General features: G+C 59.0%; 1 protein-coding gene across 4 annotated transcripts in view; it reads left to right on the top strand.

Moving 5' to 3' along the window:
* BSDC1 (BSD domain containing 1) overlaps window positions 1-12,566 on the top strand; it is a 46,863-nt gene that overhangs the window by 21,560 nt on the left and 12,737 nt on the right. For all 4 annotated transcript variants that reach the window (XM_076072278.1, XM_076072280.1, XM_076072281.1 and 1 more), the window contains exon 2: window positions 11,680-11,743. In XM_076072278.1, coding sequence (XP_075928393.1) covers window positions 11,680-11,743 — 64 coding nt within the window. The remainder of the gene's footprint in view (window positions 1-11,679; window positions 11,744-12,566) is intronic.

Genomic DNA, 12,566 nt, shown 5'->3' with positions numbered 1-12,566 from the left:
CTCTACCCCTACCCTGGTGTCCCCCAACTCCACCCCTACCCTGGTGTCCCCTAGCTCTACCCCTACCCTGGTGTCACCCAACTCTACCCCTACCCTGGTGTCACCCAACTCTACCCCTACCCTGGTGTCACCCAACTCTACCCCTACCCTGGTGTCCCCTAGCTCTACCCCTACCCTGGTGTCCCCTAGCTCTACTCCTACCCTGGTGTCCCCTAGCTCTACCCCTTCCTTGGTGTCGTCCAACTCTACTCCTACCCTGGTGTCCCCTAGCTCTACCCCTACCCTGGTGTCACTCAACTCTACCCCTACCCTGGTGTCCCCCAACTACCCCTACCCTGGTGTCCCCTAGCTCTACCCCTACCCTGGTGTCCCCTAGCTCTACCCCTACCCTGGTGTCACCCAACTCTACCCGTACCCTGGTGTCCCCTAGTTCTACCCCTACCCTGGTGTCACTCAACTCTACCCCTACCCTGGTGTCCCCTAGTTCTACCCCTACCCTGTTGTCCCCTAGCTCTACCCCTACCCTTGTGTCACCCAACTCTACCCCTACCCTGGTGTCACCTAGCTCTACCCCTACCCTGGTGTCCCCTAGCTCTACCCCTACCCTGGTGTCCCCCAACTACCCCTACCCTGGTGTCCCCTAGCTCTACCCTTACCCTGGTGTCCCCTAGCTCTACCCCTACCCTCGTGTCCCCTAGCTCTACCCCTACCCTGGTGTCCCTTAGCTCTACCCCTACCCTGGTGTCACCCAACTCTACCCCTACCCTGGTGTCCACTAGCTCTACCCCTACCCTGGTGCCCCCCAACTCTACCCCTACCCTGGTGTCCCCCAACTCTACCCCTACCCTGGTGTCCCCTAGCTCTACCCCTACCCTGGTGTCACTCAACTCTACCCCTACCCTGGTGTCCCCTAGCTCTACCCCTACCCTGGTGTCCCCCAACTCTACCCCTACCCTGGTGGCCCCCAACTCTACCCCTACCCTGGTGTCCCCTAGCTCTACCCCTACCCTGGTGTCCCCCAATTCTACCCCTACCCTGGTGTCACCCAACTCTACCCCTACCCTGGTGTCCCCTAGCTCTACCCCTACTCTGGTGTCCCCCAACTCTACCCCTACCCTGGTGTCCCCCAACTCTACCCCTACCCTGGTGTCCCCTAGCTCTACCCCTACCCTGGTGTCCCCCAACTCTACCCCTACCCTGGTGTCCCCCAACTCTACCCCTACCCTGGTGTCCCCTAGCTCTACCCCTACCCTGGTGTCCCCCAACTCTACCCCTACCCTGGTGACACCCAACTCTACCCCTACCCTAGTGTCCCCTAGCTCCACCCCTACCCTGGTGTCCCCTTGCTCTACCCCTACCCTGGTGTCACTCAACTCTACCCCTACCCTGGTGTCACCCAACTCTACCCCTACCCTGGTGTCCCCTAGCTCTACCCCAACCCTGGTGTCACTCAACTCTACCCCTACCCTGGTGTCCCCTAGCTCTACCCCTACCCTGGTGTCCCCTAGCTCTACCCCTACCCTGGTGTCACCCAACTCTACCCCTACCCTGGTGTCACCCAACTCTACCCCTACCCTGGTGTCCCCTAGCTCTACCCCAACCCTGGTGTCACTCAACTCTACCCCTACCCTGGTGTCACCCAACTCTACCCCTACCCTGGTGTCACTCAACTCTACCCCTACCCTGGTGTCACCCAACTCTACCCCTACCATGGTGTCACCCAACTCTACCCCTACCCTGGTGTCCCCTAGCTCTACCCCTACCCTGGTGTCCCCTAGCTCTACCCCTACCCTGGTGTCACCCAACTCTACCCCTACCCTGGTGTCACCCAACTCTACCCCTACCCTGGTGTCCCCTAGCTCTTCCCCAACCCTGGTGTCACTCAACTCTACCCCTACCCTGGTGTCACCCAACTCTACCCCTACCCTGGTGTCACTCAATTCTACCCCTACCCTGGTGTCACCCAACTCTACCCCTACCCTGGTGTCACCCAACTCTACCCCTACCCTGGTGTCCCCTACCTCTACCCCTACCCTGGTGTCCCCTAGCTCTACCCCTACCCTGGTGTCACCCAACTCTACCCCTACCCTGGTGTCACCCAACTCTACCCCTACCCTGGTGTCCCCTAGCTCTACCCCAACCCTGGTGTCACTCAACTCTACCCCTACCCTGGTGTCCCCTAGCTCTACCCCTACCCTGGTGTCACCCAACTCTACCCCTACCCTGGTGTCCCCCAACTCTACCCCTACCCTGGTGTCACTCAACTCCACCCCTACCCTGGTGTCACCCAACTCTACCCCTACCCTGTTGACCCCTAGTTCTACCCCTACCCTGGTGTCACCCAACTCTACCCCTACCCTGGTGTCCCCTAGCTCTACCCCTACCCTGGTGTCCCCTAGCTCTACTTCTACCCTGGTGTCCCCTAGCTCTACCCCTACCTTGGTGTCGCCCAACTCTACTCCTACCCTGGTGTCCCCTAGCTCTACCCCTACCCTGGTGTCACTCAACTCTACCCCTACCCTGGTGTCTCCCAACTACCCCTACCCTGGTGTCCCCTAGCTCTACCCCTACCCTGGTGTCCCCTAGCTCTACCCCTACCCTGGTGTCACCCAACTCTACCCCTACCCTGGTGTCACCCAACTCTACCCCTACCCTGGCGTCTCCTAGTTCTACCCTGGTGTCACTTAACTCTACCCCTACCCTGGCGTCCCCCAACTCTACCCCTACCCTGGTGTCACTCAACTCCACCCCTACCCTGGTGTCACCCAACTCTACCCCTACCCTGGTGTCCCCTAGCTCTACCCCTACCCTGGTGTCACCCAACTCTACCCCTACCCTGGTGTCCCCCAACTCTACCCCTACCCTGGTGTCACCAAACTCTACCCCTACCCTGGTGTCACCCAACTCCACCCCTACCCTGGTGTTCCCCCACTCTACCCCTACCCTGGTGTCACCCAACTCTACCCCTACCCTGGTGTCCCCTAGCTCTACCCCTACCCTGGTGTCCCCCAACTCCACCCCTACCCTGGTGTCCCCTAGCTCTACCCCTACCCTGGTGTCACCCAACTCTACCCCTACCCTGGTGTCACCCAACTCTACCCCTACCCTGGTGTCACCCAACTCTACCCCTACCCTGGTGTCCCCTAGCTCTACCCCTACCCTGGTGTCCCCTAGCTCTACTCCTACCCTGGTGTCCCCTAGCTCTACCCCTTCCTTGGTGTCGTCCAACTCTACTCCTACCCTGGTGTCCCCTAGCTCTACCCCTACCCTGGTGTCACTCAACTCTACCCCTACCCTGGTGTCCCCCAACTACCCCTACCCTGGTGTCCCCTAGCTCTACCCCTACCCTGGTGTCCCCTAGCTCTACCCCTACCCTGGTGTCACCCAACTCTACCCGTACCCTGGTGTCCCCTAGTTCTACCCCTACCCTGGTGTCACTCAACTCTACCCCTACCCTGGTGTCCCCTAGTTCTACCCCTACCCTGTTGTCCCCTAGCTCTACCCCTACCCTTGTGTCACCCAACTCTACCCCTACCCTGGTGTCACCTAGCTCTACCCCTACCCTGGTGTCCCCTAGCTCTACCCCTACCCTGGTGTCCCCCAACTACCCCTACCCTGGTGTCCCCTAGCTCTACCCTTACCCTGGTGTCCCCTAGCTCTACCCCTACCCTGGTGTCCCCTAGCTCTACCCCTACCCTGGTGTCCCTTAGCTCTACCCCTACCCTGGTGTCACCCAACTCTACCCCTACCCTGGTGTCCACTAGCTCTACCCCTACCCTGGTGCCCCCCAACTCTACCCCTACCCTGGTGTCCCCCAACTCTACCCCTACCCTGGTGTCCCCTAGCTCTACCCCTACCCTGGTGTCACTCAACTCTACCCCTACCCTGGTGTCCCCTAGCTCTACCCCTACCCTGGTGTCCCCCAACTCTACCCCTACCCTGGTGTCCCCCAACTCTACCCCTACCCTGGTGTCCCCTAGCTCTACCCCTACCCTGGTGTCCCCCAATTCTACCCCTACCCTGGTGTCACCCAACTCTACCCCTACCCTGGTGTCCCCTAGCTCTACCCCTACTCTGGTGTCCCCCAACTCTACCCCTACCCTGGTGTCCCCCAACTCTACCCCTACCCTGGTGTCCCCTAGCTCTACCCCTACCCTGGTGTCCCCCAACTCTACCCCTACCCTGGTGTCCCCCAACTCTACCCCTACCCTGGTGTCCCCTAGCTCTACCCCTACCCTGGTGTCCCCCAACTCTACCCCTACCCTGGTGACACCCAACTCTACCCCTACCCTAGTGTCCCCTAGCTCCACCCCTACCCTGGTGTCCCCTTGCTCTACCCCTACCCTGGTGTCACTCAACTCTACCCCTACCCTGGTGTCACCCAACTCTACCCCTACCCTGGTGTCCCCTAGCTCTACCCCAACCCTGGTGTCACTCAACTCTACCCCTACCCTGGTGTCCCCTAGCTCTACCCCTACCCTGGTGTCCCCTAGCTCTACCCCTACCCTGGTGTCACCCAACTCTACCCCTACCCTGGTGTCACCCAACTCTACCCCTACCCTGGTGTCCCCTAGCTCTACCCCAACCCTGGTGTCACTCAACTCTACCCCTACCCTGGTGTCACCCAACTCTACCCCTACCCTGGTGTCACTCAACTCTACCCCTACCCTGGTGTCACCCAACTCTACCCCTACCATGGTGTCACCCAACTCTACCCCTACCCTGGTGTCCCCTAGCTCTACCCCTACCCTGGTGTCCCCTAGCTCTACCCCTACCCTGGTGTCACCCAACTCTACCCCTACCCTGGTGTCACCCAACTCTACCCCTACCCTGGTGTCCCCTAGCTCTTCCCCAACCCTGGTGTCACTCAACTCTACCCCTACCCTGGTGTCACCCAACTCTACCCCTACCCTGGTGTCACTCAACTCTACCCCTACCCTGGTGTCACCCAACTCTACCCCTACCCTGGTGTCACCCAACTCTACCCCTACCCTGGTGTCCCCTACCTCTACCCCTACCCTGGTGTCCCCTAGCTCTACCCCTACCCTGGTGTCACCCAACTCTACCCCTACCCTGGTGACACCCAACTCTACCCCTACCCTAGTGTCCCCTAGCTCCACCCCTACCCTGGTGTCCCCTTGCTCTACCCCTACCCTGGTGTCACTCAACTCTACCCCTACCCTGGTGTCACCCAACTCTACCCCTACCCTGGTGTCCCCTAGCTCTACCCCAACCCTAGTGTCACTCAACTCTACCCCTACCCTGGTGTCCCCTAGCTCTACCCCTACCCTGGTGTCCCCTAGCTCTACCCCTACCCTGGTGTCACCCAACTCTACCCCTACCCTGGTGTCACCCAACTCTACCCCTACCCTGGTGTCCCCTAGCTCTACCCCAACCCTGGTGTCACTCAACTCTACCCCTACCCTGGTGTCACCCAACTCTACCCCTACCCTGGTGTCACTCAACTCTACCCCTACCCTGGTGTCACCCAACTCTACCCCTACCATGGTGTCACCCAACTCTACCCCTACCCTGGTGTCCCCTAACTCTACCCCTACCCTGGTGTCCCCTAGCTCTACCCCTACCCTGGTGTCACCCAACTCTACCCCTACCCTGGTGTCACCCAACTCTACCCCTACCCTGGTGTCCCCTAGCTCTTCCCCAACCCTGGTGTCACTCAACTCTACCCCTACCCTGGTGTCACCCAACTCTACCCCTACCCTGGTGTCACTCAACTCTACCCCTACCCTGGTGTCACCCAACTCTACCCCTACCCTGGTGTCACCCAACTCTACCCCTACCCTGGTGTCCCCTACCTCTACCCCTACCCTGGTGTCCCCTAGCTCTACCCCTACCCTGGTGTCACCCAACTCTACCCCTACCCTGGTGTCACCCAACTCTACCCCTACCCTGGTGTCCCCTAGCTCTACCCCAACCCTGGTGTCACTCAACTCTACCCCTACCCTGGTGTCCCCTAGCTCTACCCCTACCCTGGTGTCACCCAACTCTACCCCTACCCTGGTGTCACCCAACTCTACCCCTACCCTGTTGACCCCTAGTTCTACCCCTACCCTGGTGTCACCCAACTCTACCCCTACCCTGGTGTCCCCTAGCTCTACCCCTACCCTGGTGTCCCCTAGCTCTACTTCTACCCTGGTGTCCCCTAGCTCTACCCCTACCTTGGTGTCGCCCAACTCTACTCCTACCCTGGTGTCCCCTAGCTCTACCCCTACCCTGGTGTCACTCAACTCTACCCCTACCCTGGTGTCTCCCAACTACCCCTACCCTGGTGTCCCCTAGCTCTACCCCTACCCTGGTGTCCCCTAGCTCTACCCCTACCCTGGTGTCACCCAACTCTACCCCTACCCTGGTGTCACCCAACTCTACCCCTACCCTGGCATCCCCTAGTTCTACCCTGGTGTCACTTAACTCTTCCCCTACCCTGGCGTCCCCCAACTCTACCCCTACCCTGGCGTCACCCAACTCTACCCCTACCCTGGTGTCCCCTAGCTCTACCCCTACCCTGGTAGCCCTTAGCTTTACCCTTACCCTGGTGTCCCCCAACTTTACCCCTACGCTGGTGTCTCCTAGCTCTACCCCTACCCTGGTGTCACTCAACTCTACACCTACCCTGGTGTCACTCAACTCTACCCCTACCCTGGTGTCACCCAACTCTACCCCTACCCTGGTGTCACTCAACTCTACCCCTACCCTGGTGTCACCCAACTCTACCCCTACCCTGGTGTCACCCAACTCTACCCCTACCCTGGTGTCCCCTACCTCTACCCCTACCCTGGTGTCCCCTAGCTCTACCCCTACCCTGGTGTCACCCAACTCTACCCCTACCCTGGTGTCACCCAACTCTACCCCTACCCTGGTGTCCCCTAGCTCTACCCAAACCCTGGTGTCATTCAACTCTACCCCTACCCTGGTGTCCCCTAGCTCTACCCCTACCCTGGTGTCACCCAACTCTACCCCTACCCTGGTGTCACCCAACTCTACCCCTACCCTGTTGACCCCTAGTTCTACCCCTACCCTGGTGTCACCCAACTCTACCCCTACCCTGGTGTCCCCTAGCTCTACCCCTACCCTGGTGTCCCCTAGCTCTACTTCTACCCTGGTGTCCCCTAGCTCTACCCCTACCTTGGTGTCGCCCAACTCTACTCCTACCCTGGTGTCCCCTAGCTCTACCCCTACCCTGGTGTCACTCAACTCTACCCCTACCCTGGTGTCTCCCAACTACCCCTACCCTGGTGTCCCCTAGCTCTACCCCTACCCTGGTGTCCCCTAGCTCTACCCCTACCCTGGTGTCACCCAACTCTACCCCTACCCTGGTGTCACCCAACTCTACCCCTACCCTGGCATCCCCTAGTTCTACCCTGGTGTCACTTAACTCTTCCCCTACCCTGGCGTCCCCCAACTCTACCCTTACCCTGGTGTCCCCCAACTTTACCCCTACGCTGGTGTCTCCTAGCTCTACCCCTACCCTGGTGTCACTCAACTCTACACCTATCCTGGTGTCCGCTAGCTCTACCCCATCCCTGGTGTCACTCAACTCTACCCCTACCCTGGTGCCACTCAACTCTACCCCTACCCTAGTGTGCCCCAACAATACCCCTACCCTGGTGTCCGCTAGTTCTACCCCAACCCTGGTGTCACTCAACTCTACCACTACCCTGGTGTCACTCAACTCTACCCCTACCCTGGTGTCCCCTAGCTCTACCCCAACCCTGGTGTCACTCCACTCTACCCCTACCCTGGTGTCCCCTAGCTCTACCCCTACCCTGGTGTCACCCAACTCTACCCCTACCCTGGTGTCACTCAACACTACCCCTACCCTGGTGTCACCCAACTCTACCCCTACCCTGGTGTCCCCCAACTCTACCCCTACCCTGGTGTCCCCTAGCTCTACCCCTACCCTGGTGTCACCCAACTCTACCCCTACCCTGGTGTCCCCCAACTCTACCCCTACCCTGGTGTCACCCAACTCTACCCCTACCCTGGTGTCCCCTAGCTCTACCCCTACCCTGGTGTCCCCCAACTCCACCCCTACCCTGGTGTCCCCTAGCTCTACCCCTACCCTGGTGTCACCCAACTCTACCCCTACCCTGGTGTCACCCAACTCTACCCCTACCCTGGTGTCACCCAACTCTACCCCTACCCTGGTGTCCCCTAGCTCTACCCCTACCCTGGTGTCCCCCAACTCTACCCCTACCCTGGTGTCCCCTAGTTCTCGCCTACCCTGGTGTCACCCAACTCTACCCCTACCCTGGTGTCCCCTAGCTCTACCCCTACCCTGGTGTCACTCAACTCTACCCCTACCCTGGTGTCCCCCAACTACCCCTACCCTGGTGTCCCCTAGCTCTACCCCTACCCTGGTGTCCCCTAGCTCTACCCCTACCCTGGTGTCACCCAACTCTACCCATACCCTGGTGTCCCCTAGTTCTTCCCCTACCCTGGTGTCCCCTAGTTCTACCCCTACCCTGGTGTCCCCTAGCTCTACTCCTACCCTTGTGTCACCCAGCTCTACTCCTACCCTTGTGTCACCCAGCTCTACCCCTACCCTGGTGTCCCCTAGCTCTATCCCTACCCTGGTGTCACTCAACTCTACCCCTACCCTGGTGTCCCCCAACTACCCCTACCCTGGTGTCCCCTAGCTCTACCCCTACCCTGGTGTCCCCTAGCTCTACCCCTACCCTGGTGTCCCCTAGCTCTACCCCTACCCTGGTGTCACCCAACTCTACCCCTACCCTGGTGTCCACTAGCTCTACCCCTACCCTGGTGTCACCCAACTCTACCCCTACCCTGGTGTCACCCAACTCTACCCCTACCCTGGTGTCCCCCAACTCTACCCCTACCCGGGTGTCCCCTAGCTCTACCCCTACCCTGCTGTCACCCAACTCTACCCCTACCCTGGTGTCCCCCAACTCTACCCCTACCCTGGTGTCACCCAACTCTACCACTACCCTGGTGTCACCCAACTCTACCCCTACCCTGGTGTCCCCTAGCTCTACCCCTACCCTCGTGTCCCCTAGCTCTACCCCTACCCTGGTGTCCCCCAACTCTACCCCTACCCTGGTGTCCCCCAACTCTACCCCTACCCTGGTGTCCCCCAACTCTACCCCTACCCTGGTGTCCCCCAACTCTACCCCTACCCTGGTGTCACTCAACTATACCCCTACCCTGGTGTCCCCCAACTCTACCCCTACCCTGGTGTCACCCAACTCTACCCCTACCCTGGTGTCCCCTAGCTCTACCCCTACCCTGGTGTCCCCCAACGCTACGCCTACCCTGGTGTTACCCAACTCTACCCGTACCCTGGTGTCCCCCAACTCTACCCCTACCCTGGTGTCACTCAACTCTACCCCTACCCTGGTGTCACCCAACTCTACCCCTACCCTGGTGTCACTCAACTCTACCCCTACCCTAGTGTGCCCCAACAATACCCCTACCCTGCTGTCCGCTAGCTCTACCCCAACCCTGGTGTCACTCAACTCTACCCCTATCCTGGTGTCACTCAACTCTACCCCTACCCTAGTGTTCCCCAACAATACCCCTACCTTGGTGTCACTCAACTCTACCCCTACCCTGGTGTCACCCAACTCTACCCCTACCCTGGTGTCCCCTAGCTCTACCCCTACCCTGGTGTCACCCAACTCTACCCCTACCCTGGTGTCCCCTAGCTCTACCCCTATCCTGGTGTCACCCAACTCTACCCCTACCCTGGTGTCCCCCAACTCTACCCCTACCCTGGTGTCACCCAACTCCACCACTACCCTGGTGTCACCCAACTCTACCCCTACCCTGGTGTCCCCTAGCTCTACCCCTACCCTGGTGTCACCCAACTCTACCCCTACCCTGGTGTCACTCAACTCTACCCCTACCCTGGTGTCACCCAACTCCACCACTACCCTGGTGTCACCCAACTCCACCCCTACCCTGGTGTCACCCAACTCCACCCCTACCCTGGTGTCACCCAACTCTACCCCTACCCTGGTTTCCCCTAGCTCTACCCCTACCCTGGTGTCCCCCAACCCCACCCCTACCCTGGTGTCCCCTAGCTCTACCCCTACCCTGGTGTCACCCAACTCTACCCCTACCCTGGTGTCACCCAACTCTACCCCTACCCTGGTGTCACCCAACTCTACCCCTACCCTGGTGTCCCCAACTCTACCCCTACCCTGGTGTCCTCTAGCTCTACCCCTACCCTGGTGTCCTCTAGCTCTACCCCTACCCTGGTGTCCCCTAGCTCTACCCCTACCCTGGTGTCCCCTAGCTCTACCCCTACCCTGGTGTCCCCTAGCTCTACTCCTACCCTGGTGTCCCCTAGCTCTACCCCTACCTTGGTGTCGCCCAACTCTACTCCTACCCTGGTGTCCCCTAGCTCTACCCCTACCATGGTGTCACTCAACTCTACCCCTACCCTGGTGTCCCCCAACTACCCCTACCCTGGTGTCCCCTAGCTCTACCCCTACCCTGGTGTCCCCTAGCTCTACCCCTACCCTGGTGTCACCCAACTCTACCCCTACCCTGGTGTCCCCTAGCTCTACCCCTATCCTGGTGTCACCCAACTCTACCCCTACCCTGGTGTCCCCCAACTCTACCCCTACCCTGGTGTCACCCAACTCCACCACTACCCTGGTGTCACCCAACTCTACCCCTACCCTGGTGTCCCCTAGCTCTACCCCTACCCTGGTGTCACCCAACTCTACCCCTACCCTGGTGTCACTCAACTCTACCCCTACCCTGGTGTCACCCAACTCCACCACTACCCTGGTGTCACCCAACTCTACCCCTACCCTGGTGTCACCCAACTCCACCCCTACCCTGGTGTCACCCAACTCTACCCCTACCCTGGTTTCCCCTAGCTCTACCCCTACCCTGGTGTCCCCCAACCCCACCCCTACCCTGGTGTCCCCTAGCTCTACCCCTACCCTGGTGTCACCCAACTCTACCCCTACCCTGGTGTCACCCAACTCTACCCCTACCCTGGTGTCACCCAACTCTACCCCTACCCTGGTGTCCCCAACTCTACCCCTACCCTGGTGTCCTCTAGCTCTACCCCTACCCTGGTGTCCTCTATCTCTACCCCTACCCTGGTGTCCCCTAGCTCTACCCCTACCCTGGTGTCCCCTAGCTCTACCCCTACCCTGGTGTCCCCCAACTCTACCCCTACCCTGGTGTCCCCTAGTTCTCGCCTACCCTGGTGTCACCCAACTCTACCCCTACCCTGGTGTCTCCTAGCTCTACCCCTACCCTGGTTGGTGACGATGGGAGTGGGGCGCTGGACTAGTGCAGATTTCGCTCAGAGTTGATACCAATCTTGGCCAGGAGTTGAACTTAAGTTGCTCCACCAGTGCGCTAATCACCTCTCCACCCACTCTCGCACTAACGCAAACCCATCTCTAACCCTACCCTTAGGGATATACCCTGAACCTACCAACCTACAATCTGTGCCTGTAACCCTGCTCCCAGCTCTGCTACCTGCAAACCGACGCCCAGCTTGGACCCTAATCCTAACCTTTATCCGAGCTCTAAACAAACCCCCAAAACTCAACCGTGACTCCAAACCGTAAGGTTCCCTACATCAAGTCTAACCCAATTGCCCAATGCTTAACCCTCACCATTGTTTACTACCTCGCTAACTCCGTCTCTGCCGTCTGTGTTCGTCGTGTGCAGGGAGGCTGGCGGCGGCTGGTGGGGCAGCTGGATTCACTCCACCCTGGAGACGGCGCGGAGCAAGGTGAGGAGCGAGGAAACCCACGGGGACACGGTGACACGGAGTAAACAGGAAGTAAACATGAAGAAGACAGCACCGTGAGACAATGGGAGACGAGCCATACGGAGATTGAGCAGAAGAAACATTGGGGAACTTGGCAGACACAAGGAGAAAAGTATTGAACCGGGAGATGACACAATGAGACATCAGACATGGTAGATATGGTGGGAAACAATGGCATGGGAAACGGAAACATGGTGAGCGACCAGGAGAGATGACAACACAAGGTGACATTGTGGACATGGGATGTGGGAGAGATACATAGATATGGGATACACCGGCATCGGGGCAATGGACTAAGCAATGGACGAACTGGAGTAACGTCATTTCAGGACTACCTGCAGAGAAACAAGCACCTTAGCAAATATAAACTTTACTCAGAGTAACTTTTCTGCCCGATGTTTGTTAATCTTGTGAATCTCTAGTTCATCATTCTACATGATATCTTCCACATTTACAAGTTTTAATAGCTATCGTTCCTTTGAGTGGGAGTGAGGATTGCTAGTAGCAGGCATTTGCCATGGCACGCTATAAATCATGGTATGCACTTTGAGATGTATGTATGTTTAACTTCTTTGCACTGTATGTCGCCAGTCATGCTAATCGGAGGTGTTCATTGCATATGAAGCAGAAGAGATGCCCGTGACCCTGTGAAATGTGGTTGTTGATGCAAACGAATGGTTGCCATTGAGTGTGCCACTCCGAGGTGAAGGCTCCGCTCTACGGGCTGTGGCCTGCATAGCCCCTAGACTCTGGCACGGTTTGCCAAAAGACTTCAGGGATTTTA

Source organism: Petromyzon marinus, chromosome 3 (genome assembly GCF_048934315.1).
Source record: "Petromyzon marinus isolate PM22_M1 ecotype Great Lakes invasive population chromosome 3, UKy_Petmar_22M1.pri1.0, whole genome shotgun sequence".
Taxonomy (NCBI): domain Eukaryota; kingdom Metazoa; phylum Chordata; class Hyperoartia; order Petromyzontiformes; family Petromyzontidae; genus Petromyzon; species Petromyzon marinus.
The sequence above is the reverse complement of the archived record's forward strand: the minus strand, read 5'-3'. Positions and strand labels throughout refer to the sequence as shown.